We start from the raw sequence: 25,758 nt of genomic DNA, 5'->3' as shown, positions 1-25,758 counted from the left end.
TTCGCTGATCCCCCTTCCGCAGCTCGCTATCGCACGCACGAGCACGAGGCAAGGGCAGCCTCCATTTGGCGGCGTTGTGATAAACCGCCGCCCCGCTGTCCCGGCCGTTGCGGGGAACGGATCGCAATCTCGACCTGTGTTGGTCACCATCATCATGTGGGAATCCGGATGAGATGCTCTCATGTCCTCTCATTAATTATGTAATAAATAGTAACATCTTTTTAAAATCATAAAAAAGAATTCAACTTCATCCTTGAAACAGAGGAATCAGGTCCCACTTATATTAGAGCAACTCGAAGAGTTTCTTTATATCATTTTATATTGGTAGGAATTAAAATTTTAGTTAAAGAAAAACCACCATAGGTGTTTCAATTAGATATATAAATATTAGCTTTCTTTCTTGTTTTTCGCTAAATAGGCTTAAAGATAGACAGCAAGATTGGCTCTCTAAGGTGTGAACAAGATGTAGAGGATTTATTAGAGGATAAAAAGATATAGAGAGATTTTTATTTAAGTGGCTCTCTGAATTTAGAAAAGATTATTTAGAGATGCTCTTATATCAATAAAGTACATACGTTGTAATAATAGTACATAATATAATCGTTGGAGGAAGAAAAAAATCGTAGCAGGAGAATCGCTTGACGCACTCCTGCTGTCCTGCATTAGCAATAGAATCATTCAACTGAAATCAGAGCTGAAATAGCGATGGTGGTGAAAATGATGCATGCGTTGTACTCATTTTTTTTCAAAGAAAAATAAATGTAATCTATGAACGTTGTGCAGTGTACTCCAGTTCTAGCTTCTTGCGATTCTTGCTGTAGTGCCATGTCAACGAGCATCTTAAAAAACACAGCTCCTCAAGGAGTAGGAGCCGTTTTTATTCGACTAGCCATAATGTGTAGGATTTCCGATGCTTCAAACGACTCAGCATCGATGCTTGCACATTGCAAGACTGAATTCAAGCATTGAGAATTCTGGCATCGGGGAAGGAACATGCCTCAGTGCTTGCTCTAGACAAAAATACATGGTCCCACTTGCAAGTGATATGGGGATTGCAGCTCTGGGAGAAAAGTACAGAAGAACAAAACAATATTTAATTCAACATTTAAGCATCGTTAGCCACTACAGCTCAAATGTAAAATGGAACATCGGTCATCGTTTGGTATTTGAAGCATCCAAGTGGCTTTACAACATTATGGCTAGTCTAAGGAGCTGCAGACGAGGCAATGTGGCTCCTCCTGACTCTTCGTAAATTTATCAAATATAAGACCAAAACTGCTACTTAGATGTTTTTCATCAAATATTTTTTAGAACGGCTTTAGTTCCACTAGGAAAAAAATGCTCCAAAGTAGAAACCGAGCCGAAGGCCTTTTAGAAGAAGCCCAAACCCTGCTAAACTGCCGTGTAAGACCGGTCTCGATAAAAATTTAATGTGAGTTTTATTTGTATTTAATAGTTTGTCACATATCAGTAGCAGAGCCAGAAGCCTTCATGAGCCTGGGCAATCTTCGTTATACAAAACGTATTTAGCTAATAAATTGCAGCGCTCTTTTTTAATGCAAAGGAAAGTTTCTTTTAAAAATCACCGACAAGCCCGGCTGCTCGAGGTGGCCAGGCGGTGGCTCTGCCACTATCACATATGTATTTTTAATGGCATGAAACTACTCCAACAACATGATCCAAATCGGAGACCCATTCCAAAGTTTGGATCACGTACAGCAAAAAGATCACGCACCCAAAACTCACATTCTCCAATGGCCTACCCAAAAACCATCCTCTCCTCACTCTCTCTCTCTCTCTCTCATGTCGCTCGTTCCTGTCCCTCTCTACCTCTGTGCCGCCCCTCCCTCTCTCCCCTCCCTCATTGAGCATAGTGCCCTCTCCTTCCCGGTTCTGACTGGTGGCGGCACCCCTCCCTCTTGGATCCTGTGGGCGTGGGCGAAGAGGACCCCAGATGCCCGCTCCCCAACGACTGCGCCCCACTCCCCGCCAACGAGTCCTGCTCTCCGCCTCGCCGCGGCACCCGCCGGCTGCGCCCCAAGGTGGACCTGGCCACAGCGGCTCCCCGTCGCGGTTCACCTCGCCGCGCCCTGCTCCTACAGGCCCACTAGTACAACGCTAGAGATTTGCGCCGGTCTCTCTCGACCACACAGATTTGTGCTTCGGCAAGCCTCATATGCAAAATGGGTGAGGTGTGTTGGGTCTTATGTTGGAGCGTTCTTTTTGGTAGGCAAAACACTGTGAATGGCCTATTTGCTTTTGGGTCAAAATTTGCATGTTGTGTTAGAGACAGTGTGACATTGTATTAAGAAGAGAGAAGAAATAAGTTTTATCTAAGCATAATTATCAATTCTCTATGAGTCATAAAATTAAATACCTATAAAGTTATATAATAAAACTTAGCATTGAGATGAGTGATTTATCGAAATATTATTTTATTCTATATAATATGTCAGTTTTGGAAACACCGTGAAACTATCCATAGAGACTGACCAAAGAGTTGGTGCCCTCACATAATTTACTATTGGATCCACTCTAAGATTCGTGCATTCATCAGTGTATGAAGGATTTTTCTTATCTCTTGACCTACGTACGGGAGCGCAGCTAGCTACTGATTGATATATGTTTTCTTTGAGTTGGATATTCCTACCTCCAAAAATCTATTGAGCCAGAGCTGTTCGATCCGTACACTTAGATGTGCCAGCATATAAATATTCACAAAGAAAAAAAGAGAGAGAGAAAGAAATAGGAGGAAATGCATACGACTATGTCCACATAACATAATTATATAATAATAACGTACGCCATATATATTATTGTTGACTGATGGCGCGACAAGTGTAATGGTTCCAGGAGGAACACCCCAAATGGCTCCTGGACCTGGGCGGGGCTGCTTGCTGGCCGCCCGCGCGCGGCACATCAATGGCGCCCGGGGTACACTGCCGGAGCGGTGTCGCGCGCGCGAGAGCGACGCGTGATGCGTGTCTGTCTGTGTGCGATCTGATCTCGGCGCATGTCGATGACGTCGTCGTCCTGTACCGCACGGCTGCACACACACACGCACACGCAGTCGCAGACGCACATGCACATGACATGCGCGCCTTGACCCGGGCAACCAACCACTGCTAGCTGCTGCCTGCTGCCGCTCGGGTGGTTTTTTTTATGCGTGTCGTGATCGTGAAGACGGCTGGCTGGGGCTTGTTTAGATGCGAAAAGATTTTGGATTTCGCTACTGTAGCACTTTTGTTTGTTTGTGGTAAATATTGTCCAATCATGGACTAACTAGGATCAAAAGATTCATCTCACGATTTACAGGTAAACTGCATAATTAGTTTTTATTTTCGTCTATATTTAATGCTTCATGCATGTGCCGCAAGATTCGATGTGACGGAGAATCTTGAAAATTTTTAGAAACTAAACAAGGCCTTAGTTGCCGCCGCTTGCCATTGATCCGCGATGAGATGACAAGCGACGTTGCAAACCCCAAACAACCATCATCTGCAGAACTAACATAACTGGCCACTGTATTATTGGCTCTTGAACATGTAACTAACAGCGTCTCTCCCTTCTCTCTCTATCTGCATGTCTCTCTCACCAAACTGCCAACTGCAACAGGTACTACACGGACCCATGCATGCTTTGAAGTTTCCCTTGCCCAATGCCCCTGGTGTTCCATCCTGGTCTGGGTCCTGACCATCCATGTACTCAAATGGTTCATGGATGAACAGCAGAGGCTCACTGACGGTAAGCAATAAGCATGGGGCAATCGCACGCCTGATGTTGGAACTCTCCAGGACATGGGCAGGACATCTAATATTTCTGCATGCAGAGCCATAAAAGGGGGGGCACAGCAGCACAAGCTTTCGGTCGCGAGGAGGATCGATCAATCAAGCCTCTTTCCCTTGTAAATTATAAAAAAAATCCGGCAAGTAAGAGTGTTATCAAATGGCCGGCCGGCGTGCGTGCATGCACGGCCATCATCATTCCTGGGCGCCCTAAACTAACCAAGCTTGCATTGCATTGGATGAGGGGGAGAAAACAAATGTTTGTGTCGTCCGGGATTAAACAAGCTAACTGATGGCGGCCCTCACCTACATCTACACATGAAGATATCACATGGTGGGGCTGCCATCGAATCAATACCACCATTCAGCATTTTTCAGCTCCCTCCACCCCCACACTGCGGCACTGCCTATAAAGTGGGTCATCGGCAGGCTGTCCTCCTCCTCGTTCATTCATCAGAATGAAAAGCCCAAGATGATTTCCTCGGAAGCTCAACAGTATGAGACTATGGCGTTTTAGTTCATGAAGAAAAAAATTTCGCGATACTATCACTTTAGTTTGTTTGTGGTAATTATTATCTGATTATAGACTAACTAGGCTTAAAAGATTCATCTCATCAATTTTGACCAAACTGTGCTATTAGTTTTTATTTTTGTCTACATTTAATACTTCGTACATGCATCTAAAGATTCGATGTGATGAAGAATCTTAAAAAATTTTGAGTTTTTGAGCGAAAGTAAACAAGGCCTATGAGAGTTCGTTTCAGACCAAGCAGCAAGCAGAAAAATGAGCAACTGTTTATGAGCCTCGTGGAGTCGTGGTCTTGTCAGCTGAGAGCTGTTTGTTTCTCTCACATGCCTACTGTTTTCGTCCTTCAAAAAAGTGCAATTCTATCAAAACTAAACTTCAAATTTAATTAAGTTTATATAAAAAAATATCAACAGCTATAAATTTAAACTATAAACCGTTCTAGATTTTCTATTATGTAGTTTTATTTATACATGTAGATCCCAGACTCATAATAAAAATTATGAATATAAAAAAATTAGAACAACTTATAATTTGGAAGATGATGCTACTTTTGGACCGAGGGAGTACTCACCAAGAGCTTCTGACAGCACGTTTTTCCAGTTATGAAGAAGGATCAACAAGCATGCCTGCATATTTCATTTACTTAGAAGTTCTTCCTTTCTTCCAGCTCCATCTTACAAGTAACTCAATATGATAATCTGCAACTCTGGCATTTATACATTTTGCACGCCTAAGCATTTATATATTTAGACAAGAATGGAGTACCGTATCTCCTGAGAGATTGCCCTTGCGCTTTCTGCCTTCAACAAAACATTGTCAACTTGTTTAAAGGAGCTTTCAGTTCTTAAAACTCAAAAAAACTCTGCCCAGATGGTCCTGGGCACACTTCACTTGCCATTTGCTAATACTATTACCAAAACTCACAGCGTTGGCGCTTAATGGCGCCTTTCCGCTAGGGCTAAAAGAGGAACTGGGGCTCAGTGGGTTGTAAAGGGGGTGCCATGATCAGTGTACAACTGCACTTTAATTCAGTGCCAACCTCAATCGAAAGATTGTGCCCCTTTGGGTGAAAATTCCCAGTCATTCAGATCAATAGCCCCCACAGGAACATGTGTCATGTGAGCTTGCTGGTTGCTTCTAGGATGTGCTTACCCCACTACGAGGTGTCTTAGCAGCAGTGGTCCAATCCAATGCTGGAAGAAATGCAGACGGAATTGATAAAAACCTTCCTTGTCCACCAAATCGACACCTATGCAGTGGTTCTTTTGTTCATTGTATGATGAGATGAATAAGTCTAATTATTTCTACACTCTTTTCTTGATAGGTTTCATCATGAGAAAATTTCATCATTGTGCATACCTGCCAGCGATACAGCAATTTGACTTTCAATTTCACTAGCCGACTTCATCGTTATTTTTAATACTTAAGGATTTAGTATGGGGTTAGATATCCTTAAAGGAATCAGATGTGCTGTGACCCATATGACTGCATGATGTCTTTTGCACTAAGCAACCTAAAAGTGACGATTTAATTAACTGCTAACAATAGTGATCATAAACTCCAGTAAAAAGGAAAAGTCACAGCTCTAAGCGATGGTTAAAGATTTGTCTGAAGCCTCTATCAAGTAGTAAAATGATGTGAATTATTACTATCCGACTTGATTGCCATTTCAGCTACGTGGTCATCTTTCACAGACAAGAGAGTAGCAATAATTAACTTGAAATGGGGCTGCCAAACCAAGCTGGAGTCATCATAGGCCCAAAATACGCAGGCAATAATGACCTATTAGCAAATTAGTTGTGCAAATCATGTGATACCTGTTGTAGAGTCACTACATGCTAAATGCATCCATACAAGCGAGCGTTATTGTGATAATAAAATCTTGGCCCACTGAATGCAAATACATGATTGAATAACCATAGACTTAGCTAAGAAAAAAAGTGAATGATATGCTTATCGTCCATTCAAAGTTAACCATTTGAGCACAACAACATAGTAATCTGACTGTCTTTCACTGGTCCGTAAACTTGAAAAAAGGTATTTCAGGTACTGCACAAACCAGTGACCAGAAGATTCGACTGCATGTTCGATTACAGGATATATGGATAAATACTGAAAGAAAACTTCTTGTGATCGTTTGCATGTTATGTCAGACAAACCAGTGACCACAGAGATGCAGGGAGGTTAGCAGATCACCTCTTCTGCAACAAACTGCTTAAATGATTGTAGATAGTATCTCTCATCGTATCTCTGTTAGCAGTATTTAAGGTGAAAACAGCTGCTCCAGGATGATTCCGCAACCTCGCAACTGCATTTTACAGTAGAACCATTTAATTAGAACACTAGTGACAAGCCACGGTCATAATCACAACTTCCAGCTGCAATTCAAGAGGAGTGTGGAACAGCGTAATGTAAGTCTTGTTTCAGTACAAGAGATATTGTTTAATTTATTGGATGCAGCAAGCATAGCTAGAATACAACACAAGCTTTAAACGTGTAATGGAAGCAGGTTCTCAAATACATATGAATGGATTGGCTGTTAAAGAGAAATCAACGAAATGGTACTTTATACATGATTTTGAACGAAACAACAAAACTATTAATCAATAGCCTCTGTAAAGTTACAGAATAGGATAACACGGTACCTCCTGGAATGTCCCGGCCACGCCTAGGAATGGGTATGGTGGCCAACACTGGTATATTGGATTCGATAACTCTCATTACAGCAGGGAAAAATGCTGAACTGAACAGCTCCATTTTACCCACTTCATCGATGATGAAGAGATCTGTTTCTTCCTTAACCTGATTCAACAAGAAATATGAAGTATATTTCCTTCTGCATTGTGATCAATCAAGAACAAACTTTAAAAGCCTTATCATGCTTAAGCTAACAAACACACATTGTGATCCTTGATATTTCATAACTCACAACTGCTTACCTGCAGCTCAGGTAATGCTAATGATTCCAAAGATGATACATCTACTTTGTATTTCCCAACGGTAGGCCATCTAACAGACTCTGAGCTGCAAAAGAACCAAAAGGTAATGGTATGTGTGAGCATATCTATGTTACCAAAATTCAGCAAACATATATCAAAGTAGCATCGTGGAAATAAGCAATGGCAACCATGCAGAGCTGGGATAGCTAAAAATTATTAGATGGGCAAAGAGGCAGAATAGGTGGATGCAGCACTTCATTAATCTTTTGCATATTAACTAACTGGTATGTGCTGGATGGAAGCATATAACAACAAAACTCCAAGTTCATCTGAAAATGGAATGTTTATGAACTTATAGCATGTGTGTCAACTAAAGGGAAAAGTAGTGTTATACATGACCACAGACTAATAAAATTAGCCTGAAAATCTGCATAACTGAAAAGATGAACCATTATCCAGATTCCAATCATCAGCAGAGATAGGTTTATGATATTGGAGCATGGCCATCTCTTGATGTTGGCGTGTTGGAAAGGGACCAATCTTAAACTAGACGTTGGGTAATTTCCTTGTATGCAGAGTAACGTAGTAGCCCCTGTCATTCTCGACGGCTTGAAAAAATAGACTACTAATCCACAGTATCATATCATTTCCATAGTACAGACACATTTCAAAATTCCAACTACCAAAATGCACGGTGGTAAACAAATACCTACTCAATATAAGAATTTAAAACAAGCATAAGTGCAGAATAGCAACCTGGAAACCCTGGATGAGGAAAGGGGTCCACTTCTGCCGTCAAGCGTGACAACCTCGAATCCTACCCTTTCTCCGCCCTCTCTCACCTCTCCTGCAAACAGAGATAGCACACAGAAACTGGTAAAATTCGTGGTCGTCAATTGCACAGTGGAATGAACCGGAGTTCGAGAGGGCGAGGCAACGCAGTACGAGTATAGAATCCGCGAATGGTGAGGTTCGGGTGAGAGCCTCTGAGGGTTTCGAACACCCGCATGACCAGCGTCGTCTTCCCCACGCCCTGCGAGTACCAGAAGCCGGACGTGAGGCGGTTGTTGGGAGAAAGGAGGAGGGTCTGTGAGGGTTCAGGGGGCTTACAGGCGGACCAGTTACGAGGAGGCACCTCGACGGCGCGGCGGCCATGGACCGGCGAGGCAAGCGGCGGCGGGAGGCGCCCGCCGTTCGAGTGAGTTCTGTGATTCTTCGCCTCTTCAGACCTTCATTCACATGGCAGGAGACGGAAGCCCATGTTTACGTTACCGAAGTTTCACGTGTGCGCTCCATGGGCTCGATTCTAGATGGGGTTGGGCCAATGTGCGATCTGTTTAATAGGACGGCCCAAATTACTTATTTTCTGCGATTTCCCTAAAAAATTTCTGCGATGGATTATTATTTTTCTCTAGCCTCTATAATCTCCAACCGTATCTCTATTTTCTGGAATAAAAAATATATCTCTATTTTATAATATTTGTTGTTCTGTCAAGTCTAAATAGTTTTTTTTTCTAGTTCGTACGCTTATACCTTTGTAATCCATGACAACAACATGAAAAATCAAGACATCTTTCCCATTATACATGAAGCAAAAAGATTGTTTCGTAACACTTTAACATTCAATTTCTTGCTTACTTGACCAGATACTAGAATTGTAGGTTTTTATGGGTCTTGGAAATAAGTTACAAAACTTAATGAGTACTATCAACGCATAGATAGCATGAAAATAAAATTATGATATTTTTACGAGCAAATATGTACGTGCTTTGCAACAAAGAAAAGTCTCTCAAAATTACATTTTAGTTAGATTCAAACTTAGTAAACTACCAACATTAACTTAAATTATGATATCATAATCATTATAAAATAAATACTTGTAATCAGAATTACATTGGAGTGTGCTAGTGGATCAATCATGTTTTATTAGGCTAACATATCCTCATTATATATGTTATGACCGGTTTGCAATATACCAGGCGCATGCCCATTAGTGGCTAGAGTAGCCCATTAGCATATTTTAATTATTTCCTCAATATTTTTCTAAGTATAAATACTTGTAATATGAACAATTTTTTGTTAAGCAAGAGTAATCAATTGCTCGGCTTCCTTTGGGAGCCAGAAGAGTTTGCCTTAGCTGCCGCCCCTGCTCTTCTCCTCGCGCACAAACACGGCGTCTCGCCGCCGTGCCGCAGCCTTCAAACCTCGCCCAACCATCACACACTCCTACAACCTTCAATCCACCAGAGGCAAGGCACAAGTACGTATCAATGTATCCCAATAATGTTACTTTATAAGGGCTAATTTACATGTCATAGTAATATGAGTTGCATTATATCGATCAGTTTTTTTTGCCTCTGGGTAGAAGTGCAACATCTGTGTCTTTTGAAGTTTAAGGAAAATTATTCTCTTATTGAGGGACCAAATTTTCATTTTCAGCAAAAGTTTTTTTTATATCTTCTGAAGACTCAAAGACCTTATAGTTTTTATCATATTTTCAGACTGAACACTTGTGGATCTTTATCCAGTATATTTTTTTTAGCTAAAAAAAATATATTCCAGTCTATAATTTGAGTAAGCACAAAATGAAAGAAACTATAATGAGTAGGCCCAGCACGTTACCGAGTCTTGCCTCAGCCTGGAACTTCAAACAAGCTAACTTGTAGACAGCAGCAAGCCAGCTACTCAAGCATGCACAAACATGGAGGGCAACAAACCAGTGACCAGGTGGCCCAAAGCCTGCCGCCTCCCAATAGGATTTCGCGTCTCAGCGAGCTGTGACCAGGTCACCAGCTGCCGAGTTGCCCCCCTAGATGAAGCTCATAATCTTGGGGCTTAGAGAAAATGGAAAATATGTCAAAGAAGGCAGTGTCAAAATATATAAGAAAGGAAATAGCATATATGGTGTGTTGGTATGAGCTATTTTTTCACCTTAATCTTTGAGTCCAATTCTTACCATTAGTACTCTTTTCATCTGAATATCGGCATGCCAATGCATTGAGATTGAGAACAGTTTTGTTGTCTGAGCAACTCAATTCATTTACAAGAGACTATATACTCTGATAGTATTGCTGAAACAACTGTTATACTATTATGATATGAGCTAGCTCCATAATTTGCGTATATTTAAATGATAATGAATGGGTATATAGTAGTCAATCATTAACAAAGACAAATATTTTACCTTTTTGTTAAGATGATGAGATAGATTATATTATGTACTGCTAGGTCAGGAGTAAGGACATCACACCATATAGTTTAAACGCGATTTGGAGCTGTTATGAGAATGAGACACAATAGTCCAATACAGACAGGTCTTTCGGTCCCACCATAGATATGCTCCAAGCTATAAATGTTACGAACACGAATGAACTACTCTTGCCTGAACCTGCAGTTGCCAAATGTTAACTGAAACTTTTATGAACCTTTGATAGCTTTTTAACACAATTCAAGCATCACACCTTGGGAATTTGCGGACAACAACCTAGATGAAGTGGGTACTCCCTCCCCATTGCATGAAAGCAAGAAGTGGCGTGGTTGGCACTGGTCTGAGTTTCTTCTCATATCACAATATCAATCATGAAGGAGGTCAACAATTCATCTCACCGATGGCAGCGTGGACCGTTTCAAGGATCGTACATGTCTATAGGAAACCTTGGAAACAACAACAAAAGGAGAATAATTCAGATTTTCAAATGAGATTGGAGACAATGAAGACCAAAGGTTGGGGGCATGGGACGCAGGAGGGTGGGTGTTTACAGATGAGGTCGCCGGTGACCGCGTACTCGGAGTGGGTAGGGAAGGGAGCGAAGTAGGGCAGGGAATGGAGGAGGGTGATGAACATGAATTCAGTAGATAAAAGAAAGAAGCATTAGTAGCGGAAGGAACGGCTACTAGGCGGTTGTCTCTGGCTGGTGGTGGTGGCTAACGTACCATCTGAGTGATTGAAATGGGTTGTAGTAGACGAGGTAGAGCTTCAAAGGGCAGTAGCCGCCGTGCCTGCACCCACCGCCCGCTCTAGGGGTGGCCGGAGCCACCACGCCCACACCGCCGGCCACATCGGGGTCGCAGGAGCAGTTGGCCCCCTAGCCCGTGCCGAGATGGCCGCGAGCGGACGCGCCCTGCCGACGCCGGGGTCGCCGGGGCAGCTGGGCTCCCCACCCGCGATGGGGCCGTTGGCCCTCTGCGCGCGCCGCGGAGAGGCTGAGTCGCTCGCAAGCGGGTGTGATGATTCGCGACCATCCAAGTTGACGGGTGAGAGACCCGCTATGCTCACCATCAGACGGTTCATATCGCGTGTTGGCTTGATCAGACAGCTAGCGGGTTGCGGGAGACGTGGCCCTATCCGTTAGCCCACTTTTGGTGCAGGAATCATATTTAGAGATTGATTCCCAGATGAATGAAAACACATAACGTGATCGCTAAATAAATCTCCAAGCTGCAAGTCATCTAGCAACCATGCAACAAGCTAAACATCTTGTCGCAACACATTGATATATTCGCTACCTATACTGATATTAAAAGCACCTCCAATTGTCCTTAATTAACTGTACTCTCTAAAACATCATTTGGAGAGTTATTTAAATAAAAAATTATTCTATATGTTTTTCACTCTCCAATAGTTCTTTTATATCTCATCTACATTCCATAGAGCCAATCTCACTTTCCATCTTCAGTTAGGAAGAAATCCAAAAATAGAGAATAACAACATTTAAAGGATCTAATTTAATAAAATGTTGGATGTTATTTTGTCAACAAAATTTTGTCCCTATCTATTAGAAAGGTTATTATAACATGACTACGGGAGATGCTCAGCACGGTAGACTTCCTTTTTCCATCTCCTCTCATGCGTCTAACATTTAGGCACAAGTCAACCTGACATACATCCCAGCCACAAGATCAAGGTTGAAACCGGATCCAACTGTTCAATTTTAATCCGATCCACTACTCCATAGAACAAATATATATGAAAGTATGAAACCATTTAGGACACAAGTCCTTTACAACAGTGAATCGTTTATATATATTATTGATATTAAATAAAGTGCACGAACTGATTATAGATCAGTTGGTTAGGTTCTTTACGATATAATCTACCGACCTTTTACGATAGAACTTACCAATTCGAGTTTAAGTTCTCGACTTGACATGAGTGTACATATTGTGGGCGTCTGCACTGTACTGTGTAATTAAAAAAAATTATACTATGTAATTCTTAAAAAAAATTAAATCAGTTGCTTTGAGCCTGCTAAGCACCGTACTAAGAGCAACTCCAACAGTTTGGATAGTTTGTTTCCAAATTTTAGAGTTTGGCAACTCCTTAAATGTTATGGCAAAGGAAAAAAAAGTCAATCTCCAATAATTTACCATAATTCTCTTGGCAAAATCAAAAGTCGGGTCCACGAGCTGGTTCTTTTGCTGCGGCAAGCAGCGTTCCTTGGCACGTGTTGTCGCGCCAAAGCACCGCCACGTCTTGTACCCTTCCACGCGTGGTTCCTCATTGCGCCAAATCTTTGTTTTCCAAGTGCAATAAACCTTTGAGCAATGCTAGCAAAGGAGACTAGAAAATGAACTATCATTCGCCTTGTTTAGTTCGCAAAAAATTTTGTTTTTGGTTACTGTAGTATTTCGTTTTTATTTTACAAACATTGTCCAATCACGAAGTAACTAGGTTTAAAAGATTCATATCACAAATTACAAGTAAACTGTACAGTTAGTTTTTATTTTCGTCTATATTTAATGCTCCATGCATACGACCAAATATTCGATGTGACAGAAAATCTTGAAAATTTTTGCGAACTAAACAAGGCCACAGTAGCAACAACAGGTTAAGAGGAGCAGCTATGCTATTGTCGACAATGAGCAGTATGCTATTGAGTCACATCATGCTGGCCACGCGAGGAGCGGCTGCTAGAAAATCTTCTTTGGTTTCGGAAAATTTTTTGGATTTTGTCACTGTATTATTTTATTTTTATTTGATAAATATTATCTAATTATGGACTAACTAGGCTCAAAAGATTCATCTCGTGATTTACAGGTAAACTGTGTAATTAGTTTTTATTTTTATCTATATCTAATACTTCATGTATATGCTTCAAAATTTGATATGACAAAAAATCTTGAAAAGTTTTTGGTTTTCAGGGTGAACTAAGGCCTTGTTTAGATGCAAAAAGTTTTGGGTTTTGACACTATAGCATTTTCGTTTTTATTTGACAAACATTGTCTAATTATAGAGTAACTAGGCTTAAAAGATTCATCTCGTGATTTACAGATAAACTGTGCAATTAGTTATTCTTTTTATCTATATTTAATACTTCATGTATGTGCCATAAGATTCGATGTGACGAAGAATCTTGTAAAGTTTTGAGATTTTTGGGTGTATCTAAACAAGTCATAAACAAGGCCTTTGTGATTTCAGCAGCCAGACATGTCGTCCCATCGGAGAAGTATAGAGCGTGCACATTTCAGGCTTTGTTTGGTTCCCTCCAAAAATCCAAAACTTTTTAAAATTTTCTATCACATCGAATTCTGCGGCACATGCATAAAACATTAAATATAGATAAAAATAAAAAGTAATTATACAGTTTTCCTGCAAATTGCGGGATGAATCTTTTAAACCTATTTATTTCATAATTGGATAATGTTTGTCAAATAAAAACGAAAGTGCTACAGTATTTCAACCCAAATACCGGGCACAAAAACAAAGAGCAGGCACCAAGACGTGTGCACAGTGCCATGTCGTGTGAGGCTGTCTCCAACAGGAGACCTATTTGGGAACCCAAACCTAAAATGGGTCTCCATCGCAATACCTATAGCCTCCAACAGAGTACCCATACAGAAGACCTATTTTGGGTATCAGGAGAGGCATAACCCAAATTTAGGTATCCTCTCTCCTCGAGACCCATTTGCAGAGAGTATTGTCTTTTAGGTCTTGTTGTTGGAGAAGACTAAAAATAGGTATAGAACCTTTTACCTGTAGCGCTACCCAAAGGACAAATGGATCTTGTATTTTGGGTGACGATTGTTGGAGATAGTCTGAAGAGGAGCAATTTGCGGTCGACGGAACAACGCAATCGCGCGCGCGGGAAGGCTGTGGCGGCGCGCGTCGAGTCGTGATGCAGGTGGACTCGCGACGTGCATATATGCGCGCTGGGGAGGTAATTTTCCCAAGTTGCTAAAGATGAGAAGGAGAGATGAAAAACTATTGAAGAGTGTTGTTTTGTCAATTTAACAAAAAATCATGGATAGAGCGGAGGATAGCAAACTTTTGGAGTTGCGGTAAGGGGTCGTTGTTTTGTGGCCAGTCAAGCAACTAGCCCATTTTCTCTTAATGAAAAACGGGTCTGGCCTGATCGCGAAAAAAAAAGCAACTAGCCCATCAGACATGCATCTCAGCTTCATAAGTCCAAAATCGGACGTTTGGAAATGCATGTTGCACCAAGCAAAGCTGCTTAGATGTTTAGAGTGCTTAGGATAAGGATTCCGATGCATTAGTTTTATACAGTGTCCGACTCACTCAATCCATATTGGCCATGCCACTTTCTTGCTAAAAACTTTCACCCCGGAATACTTTATTTTCTTATTTTCTCCCTCACCCTTTGCTAATAAATGTCATTGATCTCACAAATAAATGAGCTATCTTTTTCAATGCACTATAAATGAAGGTACATTATAAATGAGCTACTTTTATTTATTTAGCTCCTGCATACAATTCTGCAAGAGTTACTTTAGAGCCGAACGGGGTATTACTCACCCTTTATGTTGCAAAGACGTCACTGAACCTTCGTCCATGAGAAATAGGGGCCATGGTGCAATCAAAAGCTAGATGAATAGATGATCAAGTTATAAGAATGTGGTCTATCCCAATCAGTTCATGAGCTTTATAGTGTATCCATTCAATTGTAGTCCACCATTACCTAGTTGTCTACAGTACCATAGGTAGGGTGCATCATGCACACACTTATACTGAAATATTAAAAATAGAAAAGTAAAAATCATGAACTTTGCTAGAAGAATGAAGATTGTTTGGACAATCATCTATACCTTTGAGTCCACTGTTTTGAGAAGACCCTCCTGTTCTTCTTCTTTTGTTCTCTCTGAAAACTACTGACCGTTTTCATAGAGGCTGTTTAGTTCCTGAAAAAATTTACAAAGTTTTTAAAATTTCCTATCATATCAAATTTTATAGCACATGTATGGAATATTAAGTATCGATAAAAATAACTAATTACATAGTTCGTTTGTAATTTACGAGACGAATCGTTTGAGCTTAACTAGTCCGTGATTGGATAATAATTGTCAATAACAAAACGAAGTGTTAGAGTAGCCAAAACCGTTTGTTTTCACTAACTAAGGGCTTGTTTAGTTTTCAAAAATTTTCAAGATTCTTCGTCACATCAAATCTTATGATACATGTATAAAGTATTAAATATAAATTAAATACATATACCTATAATTTGTAAAATAAATCTTTTAAATTTAATTAATCTATAATTAAATAATAATTAATAAATACAATCGAAAACACTACAATAGGCGAAACTAAATAATTTCGCGAACTAAACGTAGCCTAAACAGAGTTAAAAATGGCACCAAACGGAAGAGGTGAAATTTTTGTAATTTGGCCCTTTTTCGAAACTTTTTTTGCAATTAGACCCCTGGCAAAACAATTTTCAAAAATAGACCGTTTTTCGGCGTCATGTAACAGTACGCCGAGGTTCCGCGTCTCAGCGTCGTGTCCTATAACGCCTAGATAGTGCCACGTCATCGACAACCCTAGTCGTCGAAAACACGTGGCAGAACGTCGGCGCTAAATTACCTAACGCCGAGCCACAGACCTCGGCGTTAAGTCACGTAGCGCCGAGGTCTGCTGTTGTACACGGCGAGGCTGCTGTTGTACACGGCGAGGCCCAGTTAGCTTGGCGGCCCACAAACCTCGGCGTTTTACCCTTTATCGCCGAGCCTCATATCTCGGCGTCAGACGACTCGACGCCGAGCTCTGATTACCAGCCCGAGCCAAGGGCCCTTCTTCTTCCTCTCTTCATTCTTTCTTTGTGCTCATCCCCTTTTCTCTCTTCCTCTCTCTTCCCACGAACCCTAAATTCTAAAACCGGGTATAGAGGTGTCGGATCGAGGCTCATAACGGTTTCCTAAGGTACTACTCCTTCCCCTCATCCCTTTTATCCATTGGGATCTTGTTTTAGTGGTGGATCTTTTATGGAATATGTCATTAATGGTTTGCTTCATGTCATTTGTGAAATGCCTTTTATCCAATGAGTATTTGACTCAAATGCATGTTTAGTATGGTATAGTACGTACGATTCATGTCCTCATTTAGTGTTGTATGTTGTGGACTATGGTTTAGGGTTTGCTACTCTTTAGTGCATTGGGCCACTTAACTTTTTAGTAAGTACGATTCATGTCCTCACTTAGTGTTGTATGTCTTGGTGCTAGTAAATATGGCATTAGTTATAGTAACACTTGTTTATGTAGATGATGAACCTGTATCGAGTAGAGTATTGGAAAAAACGCGGTCGACCGAGGGAGCTATATGCGGACGCCTCTTGTGTGGATGCCCCGGTACCTCCGGACCTTCCACTTCCAAATTGTGATTGTCAAAAGCCGGCAGAAGTGATGCAATCTAGGCATCGTGACACCGCTGCACGGTGTTTCTACACATGTGGCCAATTCAATGTAAGTTTATGAAATTGTGTTTGAATTTTCAAAATGTAGGTTATGGTTGCACCAACGCTTTGCATGATTTATTTGTTTGTTTTTCTAGGAACATGAGAAGTCCTTCTTCTTCCAGTGGATCGACGGCCCCGACAAGTTTGACCCACGGTTCTTGCTTTTTACGGGTATTTGCCACGGGAAGTTTCCACGTGATCGCTTCAAACGTTGGGTGCCGCCACCACCAAACCCCCCACCGATGACCTGTGAGGAGAAGGAAGTAGCTACGGCAAGACGCCTTGATGACCCTCCTAAGTGCTTTTGTGGTGACAGAGCTATGGTAGAGCAGACGCGCGGTCTTGAGTTTGTGTGTCCCAACAAGCATCCAGTAAGTCACTTTTCCTAGTATACCATTTTTTGGTTTCTTACAAGTAATTTATATAGTATGCTCGAAGTCCATTGATTTTCAATTGTGGTAGGATTATTCTATGGAAAAGTGTCGTTTTAGAGAGTGGCTATATGGTCCGAAGTCTCATTGGCCGGAGGAAAAGAAGAAAAAGAAGGACAGGATTATTACCCCAGCGCCTCCGGTTAAGTGCAAGTGTGGTGTTGAGGCTAGCTACGGCCTAGTTCCTTCCGAACTAGGAGTTGGCTATTTTTGTGGTCATATGGTAGACTACGATGAGGTGAGCTCTTGTTGTTTTTTCAATAGCGTTAGAACAACAATATGTGTTCTTACTAATTATCATTTTTTATTCAACATTAGAGCACTAGGAAATGTGACTGGGAGTATTGGCATGAACAACCACCACCTTCATCCTAGGATTTCCAACAAAAACAACCAATGCAGCAAAATCTACACGGATAGAATGGAAGAGGGGAAGGAGTATTACCTCGGGACCAACTTGAAGGGACTGATTTGGGCCCCTAGCCACTCCCTAATGGCTAGGGTTTGAGGGTGCGGCGGGGTAAGGAGAGAGAGAGAGGTGGGAAGAGGAAAGACTGAATGGAGGGAGGAGGAAGAAGGCCGCGCGCGGCTATGTATGGCCCAGACCTCGGCGTCAGACGACTCAACGCCGAGGTCAGTGGCTCGGCGCTAAATGGCCGCACGCCGAGCTGTTTGGGCCGCAAGGCCAAAATGGGCCGTCCACCCCGCGCCCCCGACCTCGGCGTGCCAAGAGCTAACGCCGACATCCGCGGCTCGGCGTTAATTGAGATGACGCCGAGGTCCCATCCCCGGGTTTTGGACGACCAAGGTTGGTGATGACGTGGCATAACCTAGGCGTCAACTGATACAACGCCGAGACGCCAATCCTCGGCGTACGGTCACATAACACCGAAAAACGGTCTATTTTTGAAAATTGTTTCGCCAGAGGTCTTTTTGCAAAAAATGTTTCAAAAAAGGCCAAATTGCAAAAATTTCACAACGGAAGAGTTGGGGGCAAGTATAACGAGACAAAACTCCTCGTCGGACTGACAGGTGGGTCACACGGCCTTCTGTTCCAACGAAAAAACAACCACCCACACCACCCGGGGGCACCCACCAATCGGGTCCGGCCACGGCACACACGCGCCCGGTCCCACCCCACCAAACGCGCCCGCGGCCGGCCGATCCGACCTCAAATAACGCAGAGACTTTTATCCTCTGTCGCTACAGTGTGGGGCCACATGCATACTGGTCCCACATGTCATGACATAACGGGTCCCGAAAGAGCCGAGAGGCCCGACGCAAACGGGAAGGCCCCAGGAAAAAAAATACCAAACGCACGCAAAGCCACACGCACCCCGACCCGTTCCCAGGCCATCACACCACCTCCTCCTCCTGCCCCGTCCCCGCCGCCGCCGCCGTCGCGGCCTGCCGGCCTCCGATGGCGAAGACCCGCAAGCCTCCTCCCCCGCCCCCGCCCCCGCCCCCTCCTCCTCCGCCGGCCCCCGAAGAAACGTCATCCCCGCAGCGGCGGCGCAAGAAGAAGGGCCGCCCGTCCCTCCTCGACCTCCAGCGCCGCAGCCTCCGCCTGCAGGCCCAAAACCCTAGCCCCGCCCCCTCGCCCACTCGCCGGGACCCCAACCCCTCCGACGACGATGAGGATGGGACCGGGAGCGGGGGGCGGAGGCGTCAGAAGCGCCTCAAGAGCGTCCTCTCCGGCGTCGTCGTCAAGGTCGAGGGCCTCTCTATCTCGCGCCAATTTTTCGAAAATTCCGGGCTTTGGGGACCTCCCCGAGGGGGTTTGGGCCGCGGGACACGCGGCGATGCCGAGCTGTAGTGGTTGGATCTGCGGTTCCGAATTTTTATTAGGGGGGTTTTGTGGTACGGCTCGCCTCTGTGGTGGGGAATCTAGCGGGGATCAGTGGAGCTCTGATAGTGGCGTCTGCTTCTGGGAGATTTTTAGCTCTGGGAGGGCGGTTGCTTTTTTCGGCGGGCTTGGAATTCTTTTTGGTGCCCTCTTGAGTCCGGCCAGTCTAGGGATCTTGACCCTCCTCGCTCGTCAGCGCTTTAATCCTTTCCTTGGAAGGGAACAGTAAGCGGATCTGACAAGTTTTGACGGATTTGACCTTTTTCTCCTACTGATGGGGGCGTAAGGCACTCTCCGGACGGCGAGCGACAGAAAAGGTCGCCGTTTTCAGTGCGGACTGCTGCGGAGCTTTGCTGCGACACTAATTCCTTCCCACTGCATGATGCTTATAAGCAGAAAATCTCCATGCAAGAATGTGTTTCTTGTGGTGGATTTCTGTTCTGATTGTTGTTTTTTCGCTTCTTCGATGCTGCAGGAGGAGACGGGGGAGGGAAAGAAGGATGCAGCGAAAGCGACGGGGAAAGGTAAGACTTGGAGGGAAGCAACGCATTAGCGTTGAAGTGGTTCAGGGATTTGAATTTTTCGTTGGTTAACGTTGCTTGCGCTCGTGGGAGCAGGGGACGCTGCGTCGGATGGTGGGCCCACGGGGACTCCCCTCCCAGACAAAAAGTTGCTACTCTTCATCCTCGATAGGCTCCAGAAGTGAGTGCCCTGGCCCCATCCTGATGTAATTCTCGTCCAATAACACGATTGCTTCGGCTATATGTGCTTACTTACCTGTATGGCTTGCACTGCTCTCAGGAAGGATACTTACGGAGTTTTCTCGGAGCCTGTCGACGCAGAGGAGGTGAGTAATGGAGCTCAATTTCAGGCGTGTTTTCAGATGGGAGCTCAGATGCTAAGGCCGGTGTTTTTTTGTGTACCTGCAGCTTCCGGATTACTTTGACATCATTGAGCAACCGATGGACTTCTCAACAATCCGTGAGAAGCTGTTGAATGACTCGTATTCTAAGTTGGAACAGTTTGAGGTATGCTGTGTGATGTTTCTGTTGCCAGTTCCTTTATTGTTGTTGGCTGTGTTTGTGTTTCTCTTTTGTGTTGCCCGCTTTCATTTGATCCTTTGGCTTAACTAAAAGTTTTCTACCACCTTCTTTGCTTTCATGTTTTCTTGTCCACTTTACTCGTGTAACAATGTCTCTATTCCTATTGTTTTCTTTTTACAACCGTAATATACCTTTGCCTTTTCCGAATTAGTCCCGGGTATGTATTATGAACTACTGTTTAGATATTGTTCTTGTCTAGCTATCGTAACTCTCATCTGGTGAACTTGATACTGCTTGCTGGTACTGTTAATAGAACATGTGAGTTTTTGCTTTCTGAGCTTCGATGCACCTGAAAGAAATTCTTGAGCAACGTGAGCTGCAATATGTCTCTACAGGGGCGGACCTAGGAAAAAAAATGACCGGAGGCACACTAAATATGATTACCAAGTTAGCCTTATATTTGGTGGTGTGTGAGAGCCTTGTGATTCATTTGTGTGGGGGCACTCATGGTGAAAAATTGTCATGTACCACTACTAGCAATTTTTCAGTGGCGAACTGTGCCCTCACTCAACATCACTTGGGTCTGCCCCTGTATCACTATGTTACTTCCTATATTCCTTTCTGTTTTTACTGGGGACCAAAGTGGTCTCATACCATATGAGTTAATGTCCTTAATGAAAGGTACATTTTGGAATGGGATGTAGACTTGTAGAGACTTCCTGGGTTAGTGATTTAATGATTCTCTTGCACCATTGTTGAGAGAAAGAATTCCATTGAACTTCAAGATTTTTTACCTATTCCAGATCCAAAACAGTATTAATTTATCAAACTACAGCTTAAACTGCTCGATGATAATAGTTATTGTTTAATAATTGGCCTGTCATACATGGTTGGGAGCTGTACTCAGTGCTCAAGGTTTTGTTTTCTTCCAACATATGCAGATAGGCTGGTTGCTTAGACTGGTAGGATTGAAGTTAAACTGGAATAATTTGTCCAAATTATTATGAATAATAACCCCTGAATTGATTACCATGCCTATTCAAACCAGCTCCATTAATAACAAGCATCCCTTATAGAAAAAATAAAATGTATCAGTGACTGAAGAGCTTTTGTAATCCACAGTGGCACTGTTCTTCTTGTGTGTTGTGATTTCATATATGTTACTTATATCTGGACTTAACTGGATATATAACTGGATATGGAATTATTTGCTCTTTGTAGCTCCCAGCTTCATCCACTGACATAGGGTTGAACTGAATGCTGTATTGCCTTGTTGAATTCCATTTTCTTGATGCAGAATATATGAATATAATATAATTCACGTTGTTAGTTTTTTTGGAATATCAAGTGCGTTGGGTCCTGCATTGTATTTTTAAAATTGATATGTTTAATTTTGTACGCCAACTCTGGGAAATTTCCTTCAAATACATATTATTATTATACCCAAGATTATTTGGGTGCAACCTTTCTAGCAAATCATAGTGGAGTTTTGTGCTTCAGTACTGCGGATCGTCTCTTGTTATCTTATGTTTCTCTGCTTTTGCAGGATGATGTGTTTCTACTCACATCAAATGCCATGTCTTACAATTCAGCAGACTCAATCTACTTCCGGCAGGTATTTTTTGTACTGATTTGAAGTGCATGTGCTGTTTGTTTTAGATTATATAACCCATCTTTTCAGTCGTTGCATACACATGTATTATCTGGACCATGTTTGTTTTCTGGTTGCTCTGTTCTTCAGAATTTGTGTTAAACATGAAACTTGTTCTGTCTCTTGTTCAGCTTTGTGGGATATTTTTGAAAAAAAGCACCTTTTATTTCTTACTATTTCCTTGTTAACTTCATATATGTGATAAGTTAAAACACAGCGTGTTCAACTGATTGCTAGTGCAAAACTCTTGGATATTGAAGGGCTACCTGATTTATTTGAGTGCTAATATCTGCACAAATTGAACCTCAATTTGGTTTTTGCCTTAGCATGTCCTCCAATTCCAACAAGATATTATATCATTACAGAAGACATCATATGTTGTTACTATGCAAACTATAGTACTATACTGAATACATCCACACATAGTTAGCCCAGATCCTGTTTTCCTTAACATTTTCTGTATTGTGGACAAGTTGCCAATACTGTCTTCTTACTGTCTAGCCTTGTACTTACATAAAGTATTCAATAATCTCCCTAGGCACGATCTATTGAAGCTCTTGCCAAAAAGGATTTTGAGAACTTGAGGCAACCCAGCGATGAAGAAGAAGAACCCAAGCCACCAGCTCGAAGAGGTAGGCCACCGAAGAATCCCAGGACAGAGGGTGATGTGTCACCAGATCTATCCAATGTGAAAACAAACAAAACTGAAGACAATGTTGATACATTCAGAAAAAGGTCAACTGGAGACAGAACTCGAAATACAAATACCCCGATGAAAGATCCGTCCAGTTTTCACAATATGCTTGGTTCTTCTAGTGCAAAAAGAGCAGACAAAATCGGTGATTATTCAGGTTAGTTCTTACTTCTACTGGTATGCTCATATTTCTGCACAAGTGCTAGACTTTTGATTTACAGACATGACTTCTTTATCTTCTACTTTTTTTTTAGGTTCATCCAAGTGGGGAAAGAAACCTGTTGTTACCCTAGATGACGACCGCAGGAGTACATATGATCAGCACTATTCACGTAATAGCTCTATGTTTGCTGCCCTGGATGATGAAAGGAAACTACTGGTGCCGGTAAGCATACTCCGATCAGATACAGTTTGTTGTCAAGAATTCACAAATTTGAATTTTGGATGACTTGTAAATCCTGCCAACTTAACTATAGTTGATCATTACAACTACTGTCTTAAATGAAATTGTTTCAACCTATCCTTAGTTCCTTACTGGAACTTGCTGTGCTAATATTTCTGGTCCTTTTTGTTTCTTCTTGTTGTCTGAACCAGGTAGGGGTTCAGCAGCAACATGCATATGCTAGGAGCTTGGCACGATTTGCATCAAAATTGGGCCCAGTTGGCTGGGATGTGGCAACAAATCGTATCAGAAGGGCACTCCCCCCTGGGACAAGTTTTGGCCCAGGATGGGTAGTAGATGGTGAACCACCTCAAAACTCTCAGTGGGCTCCTGTCGCATCCACCAATCCCTCTGAGTGCACTGCTCCACCCAATATGCCATCTAAGAATGATGTTCTACATCACAAGTCTGGACCGTCTTCAAATGGGGATGTTACTGGTGAGCAGCATTTACCTAGAACTCAAGCAGTGGCTTCTACATCAGCAAGCTTTGATAAGGGCCCTGAAATTCCCAATAAAGTAACCAAACATGAGAATGGAGTCAACAAGGCATGTGGTGGTATGGACAATACGGGATCAGCAGCGCCTCCAATGCAGCAACACAGCCACAGCCGAGAAATCCACTCTAACATCAATGGCTTTACTGCTATGTCAAACACCATGAGTCAGTATGCTGGGCAAGGGTTATTTGGATCAGGCATTCCTATGACACATGCTCAAGTGCTTGGGATGTTTTCTGGAATGAATGGCAAAGTCAATGGCTATAATATGCATAGGCAGCCAGCAACTGCTGATAGTCTTAAAACAACAGCACAGAACGGAGATGTTGGAAAGGCAACTGTCAACCCTGTGCAAGGTGCAGGTCATGATCCAAAGATCGCGAATGACAATAATTCTGCTCACCCAAGCTTAAATTCTGGTGTCCAGCCATCAGGTTCCCCACCTAGGGGAAAGCTGGCAAATCCAAAGCACCCCGATCTGGCTTTGCAGCTATGAGTGCAGCAGTAGCCATTGACATAGTTTGCCTTAGTACTGTGATCTGTGACAGAGGCATATGAGTTCAACATTGCTTCCCCGGGCCTAATTCTCAAGCTCCCGGTATGCTGAGCGGAGCATGAGATTGATTGAAGAGGTAACAAATGATTGGTTTCTCGTCGGAGAGAGAATAGCACAAAGTTGCAGCAGAGGTGGCTGCAGGAGGAGGCGCAACATCATCTAGGTCCTCCATTTAATCATTTGACCCCCAGTGAGTTGTTGTAAAAGGGTAGGGTAGCTTCTGTACAGGTTCTAATCTTATTGGAGATGATAATGTTTCGGATGAGGCGGCGCCTGTTGTCCAATTTGTAACATTATAGTAGAGGAGGGAAGTATACAGGCGAAAAGGCAGTGAATAATTGTGCCTTTTTTGCCCCCTGAGAGGACGCACTCCGTTTCGAAATGTACAAGTGGCCGATTGGCGATAGGGTTTCCGGTTGAGCGACCTCGGTCAAAGCTTGCTTGAGTATTCGTTCGTATTGCTGTTGTTTTGATTTCTTCAGCGTTTTGGGCTCATTCTGGTCTCTGGATATGTTGAATCGCTCGTTGCCATCTGTAGGTCATGTTTTTTAGGGGAATCTGTAGGTCATGTGATGTGCGCAATATCAGTCGCATCACAAATATCAGTTGCTGTCTGTGTTGCCTTTGCCATCTGTAGGTCATGTTATCTGCACGGACACACGTCTGTAATTCTTCGACGCCTTCAATTTTGCGGTCCTCATCCCATCTGATGAAGCACGTGTCCCTATCTGTCTTGTCACAATGGATATCTACTCCAGACCTGTTTACCAAAAAAAAAAAAAAAATCTACTTCAGACCAAGATCTATCTTTGTTTTTCCACTGGAAACACATCCATGCGAAAATGTTGTAAACATATATAAGATGCCCAAATCACCTATCCCGATCCTTTGGGCCAGCAGGTCACCGGACATTTGATCAGGCAATGCCCACCGCTAACATTGTCAGGCTCCTCACCTTTCTAGAGAAATGCATATATGTCTGATCCCATATCACAAGGGATCTTAAAGATTCAGAAGGCATGACTCATTACGCTTTTCTGATGTTGTGTACATAAAATTTGTTCATAAGGATAGCCTTGAGCCGTATGAAACTGATTACTTAGTACGGAGTATCTCTTTCTCTCCACCACTTGTTATGCAGTTCAAACAATACAAGCATCATCCTGAAGAATACCGAGCTGCTGTGACTGACAAGCTTTTGGGGGAATCAGAAAAGATTTTTGAAAACAAGATTTGCAGTAGAACCATGTAAAGAAAATTGAGTTTTGAGGGAATTCTGAGAAGAATGTTAATTTTGAAAAAAAAACTCTAGCCAGATGCATGTAGCGAAAGTTCAATGTGTATTTGTTCATGAAAAACCGTAGCACATTTTTTAGTAAGGCATCTAAAATTTGGACTCCTTGCGCAGAGGTCATGCTAATCTTCTCTGTATCGTTCTAATTTTATCGGATGTCTCCGGAGAGACGAAGCGGTGGCCACAGCTGAGCTTATAAGCTGGTCTTGGCGCCGTTGGCTGGCCGGTCTGGTACTAAATTCTCAGTTCGTCGCTTGTTCCTTTCCCCGCAACTCCGCGACGACGACGGCACGCGCGCGTGGGCTGGATACTTTGTAGCGGCCCAGCTATCATGCGAAACTGCAGAACGGGCTTCGTGTTTTC

General features: G+C 42.7%; 2 protein-coding genes across 2 annotated transcripts; one reads left to right on the top strand and one right to left on the bottom strand.

The window, feature by feature from the left end:
• On the bottom strand, window positions 6,239-8,503 carry LOC8061434 (cancer-related nucleoside-triphosphatase homolog). Its single transcript, XM_002465879.2, has 6 exons — window positions 8,364-8,503; window positions 8,199-8,286; window positions 8,010-8,100; window positions 7,254-7,338; window positions 6,960-7,116; window positions 6,239-6,622 (listed from the first exon to the last, which is right to left on the bottom strand). Exons 1-6 carry the CDS (start codon window positions 8,406-8,408, stop codon window positions 6,507-6,509), a joined length of 582 nt encoding a protein of 193 aa, XP_002465924.1. The 5' UTR covers window positions 8,409-8,503; the 3' UTR covers window positions 6,239-6,506.
• On the top strand, window positions 18,649-24,582 carry LOC8061433. The gene is made up of 9 exons (XM_002468534.2): window positions 18,649-19,081; window positions 19,692-19,740; window positions 19,834-19,918; window positions 20,018-20,063; window positions 20,146-20,244; window positions 21,806-21,874; window positions 22,449-22,761; window positions 22,859-22,989; window positions 23,199-24,582. Exons 1-9 carry the CDS (start codon window positions 18,791-18,793, stop codon window positions 24,039-24,041), a joined length of 1,926 nt encoding a protein of 641 aa, XP_002468579.1. The 5' UTR covers window positions 18,649-18,790; the 3' UTR covers window positions 24,042-24,582.

The sequence above is a fragment of the Sorghum bicolor genome, chromosome 1 (genome assembly GCF_000003195.3).
Source record: "Sorghum bicolor cultivar BTx623 chromosome 1, Sorghum_bicolor_NCBIv3, whole genome shotgun sequence".
Classification (NCBI taxonomy): Eukaryota; Viridiplantae; Streptophyta; class Magnoliopsida; order Poales; family Poaceae; genus Sorghum; species Sorghum bicolor.
Note: the sequence above shows the minus strand (reverse complement) of the source record. Positions and strands in the feature narration are given on the sequence as shown.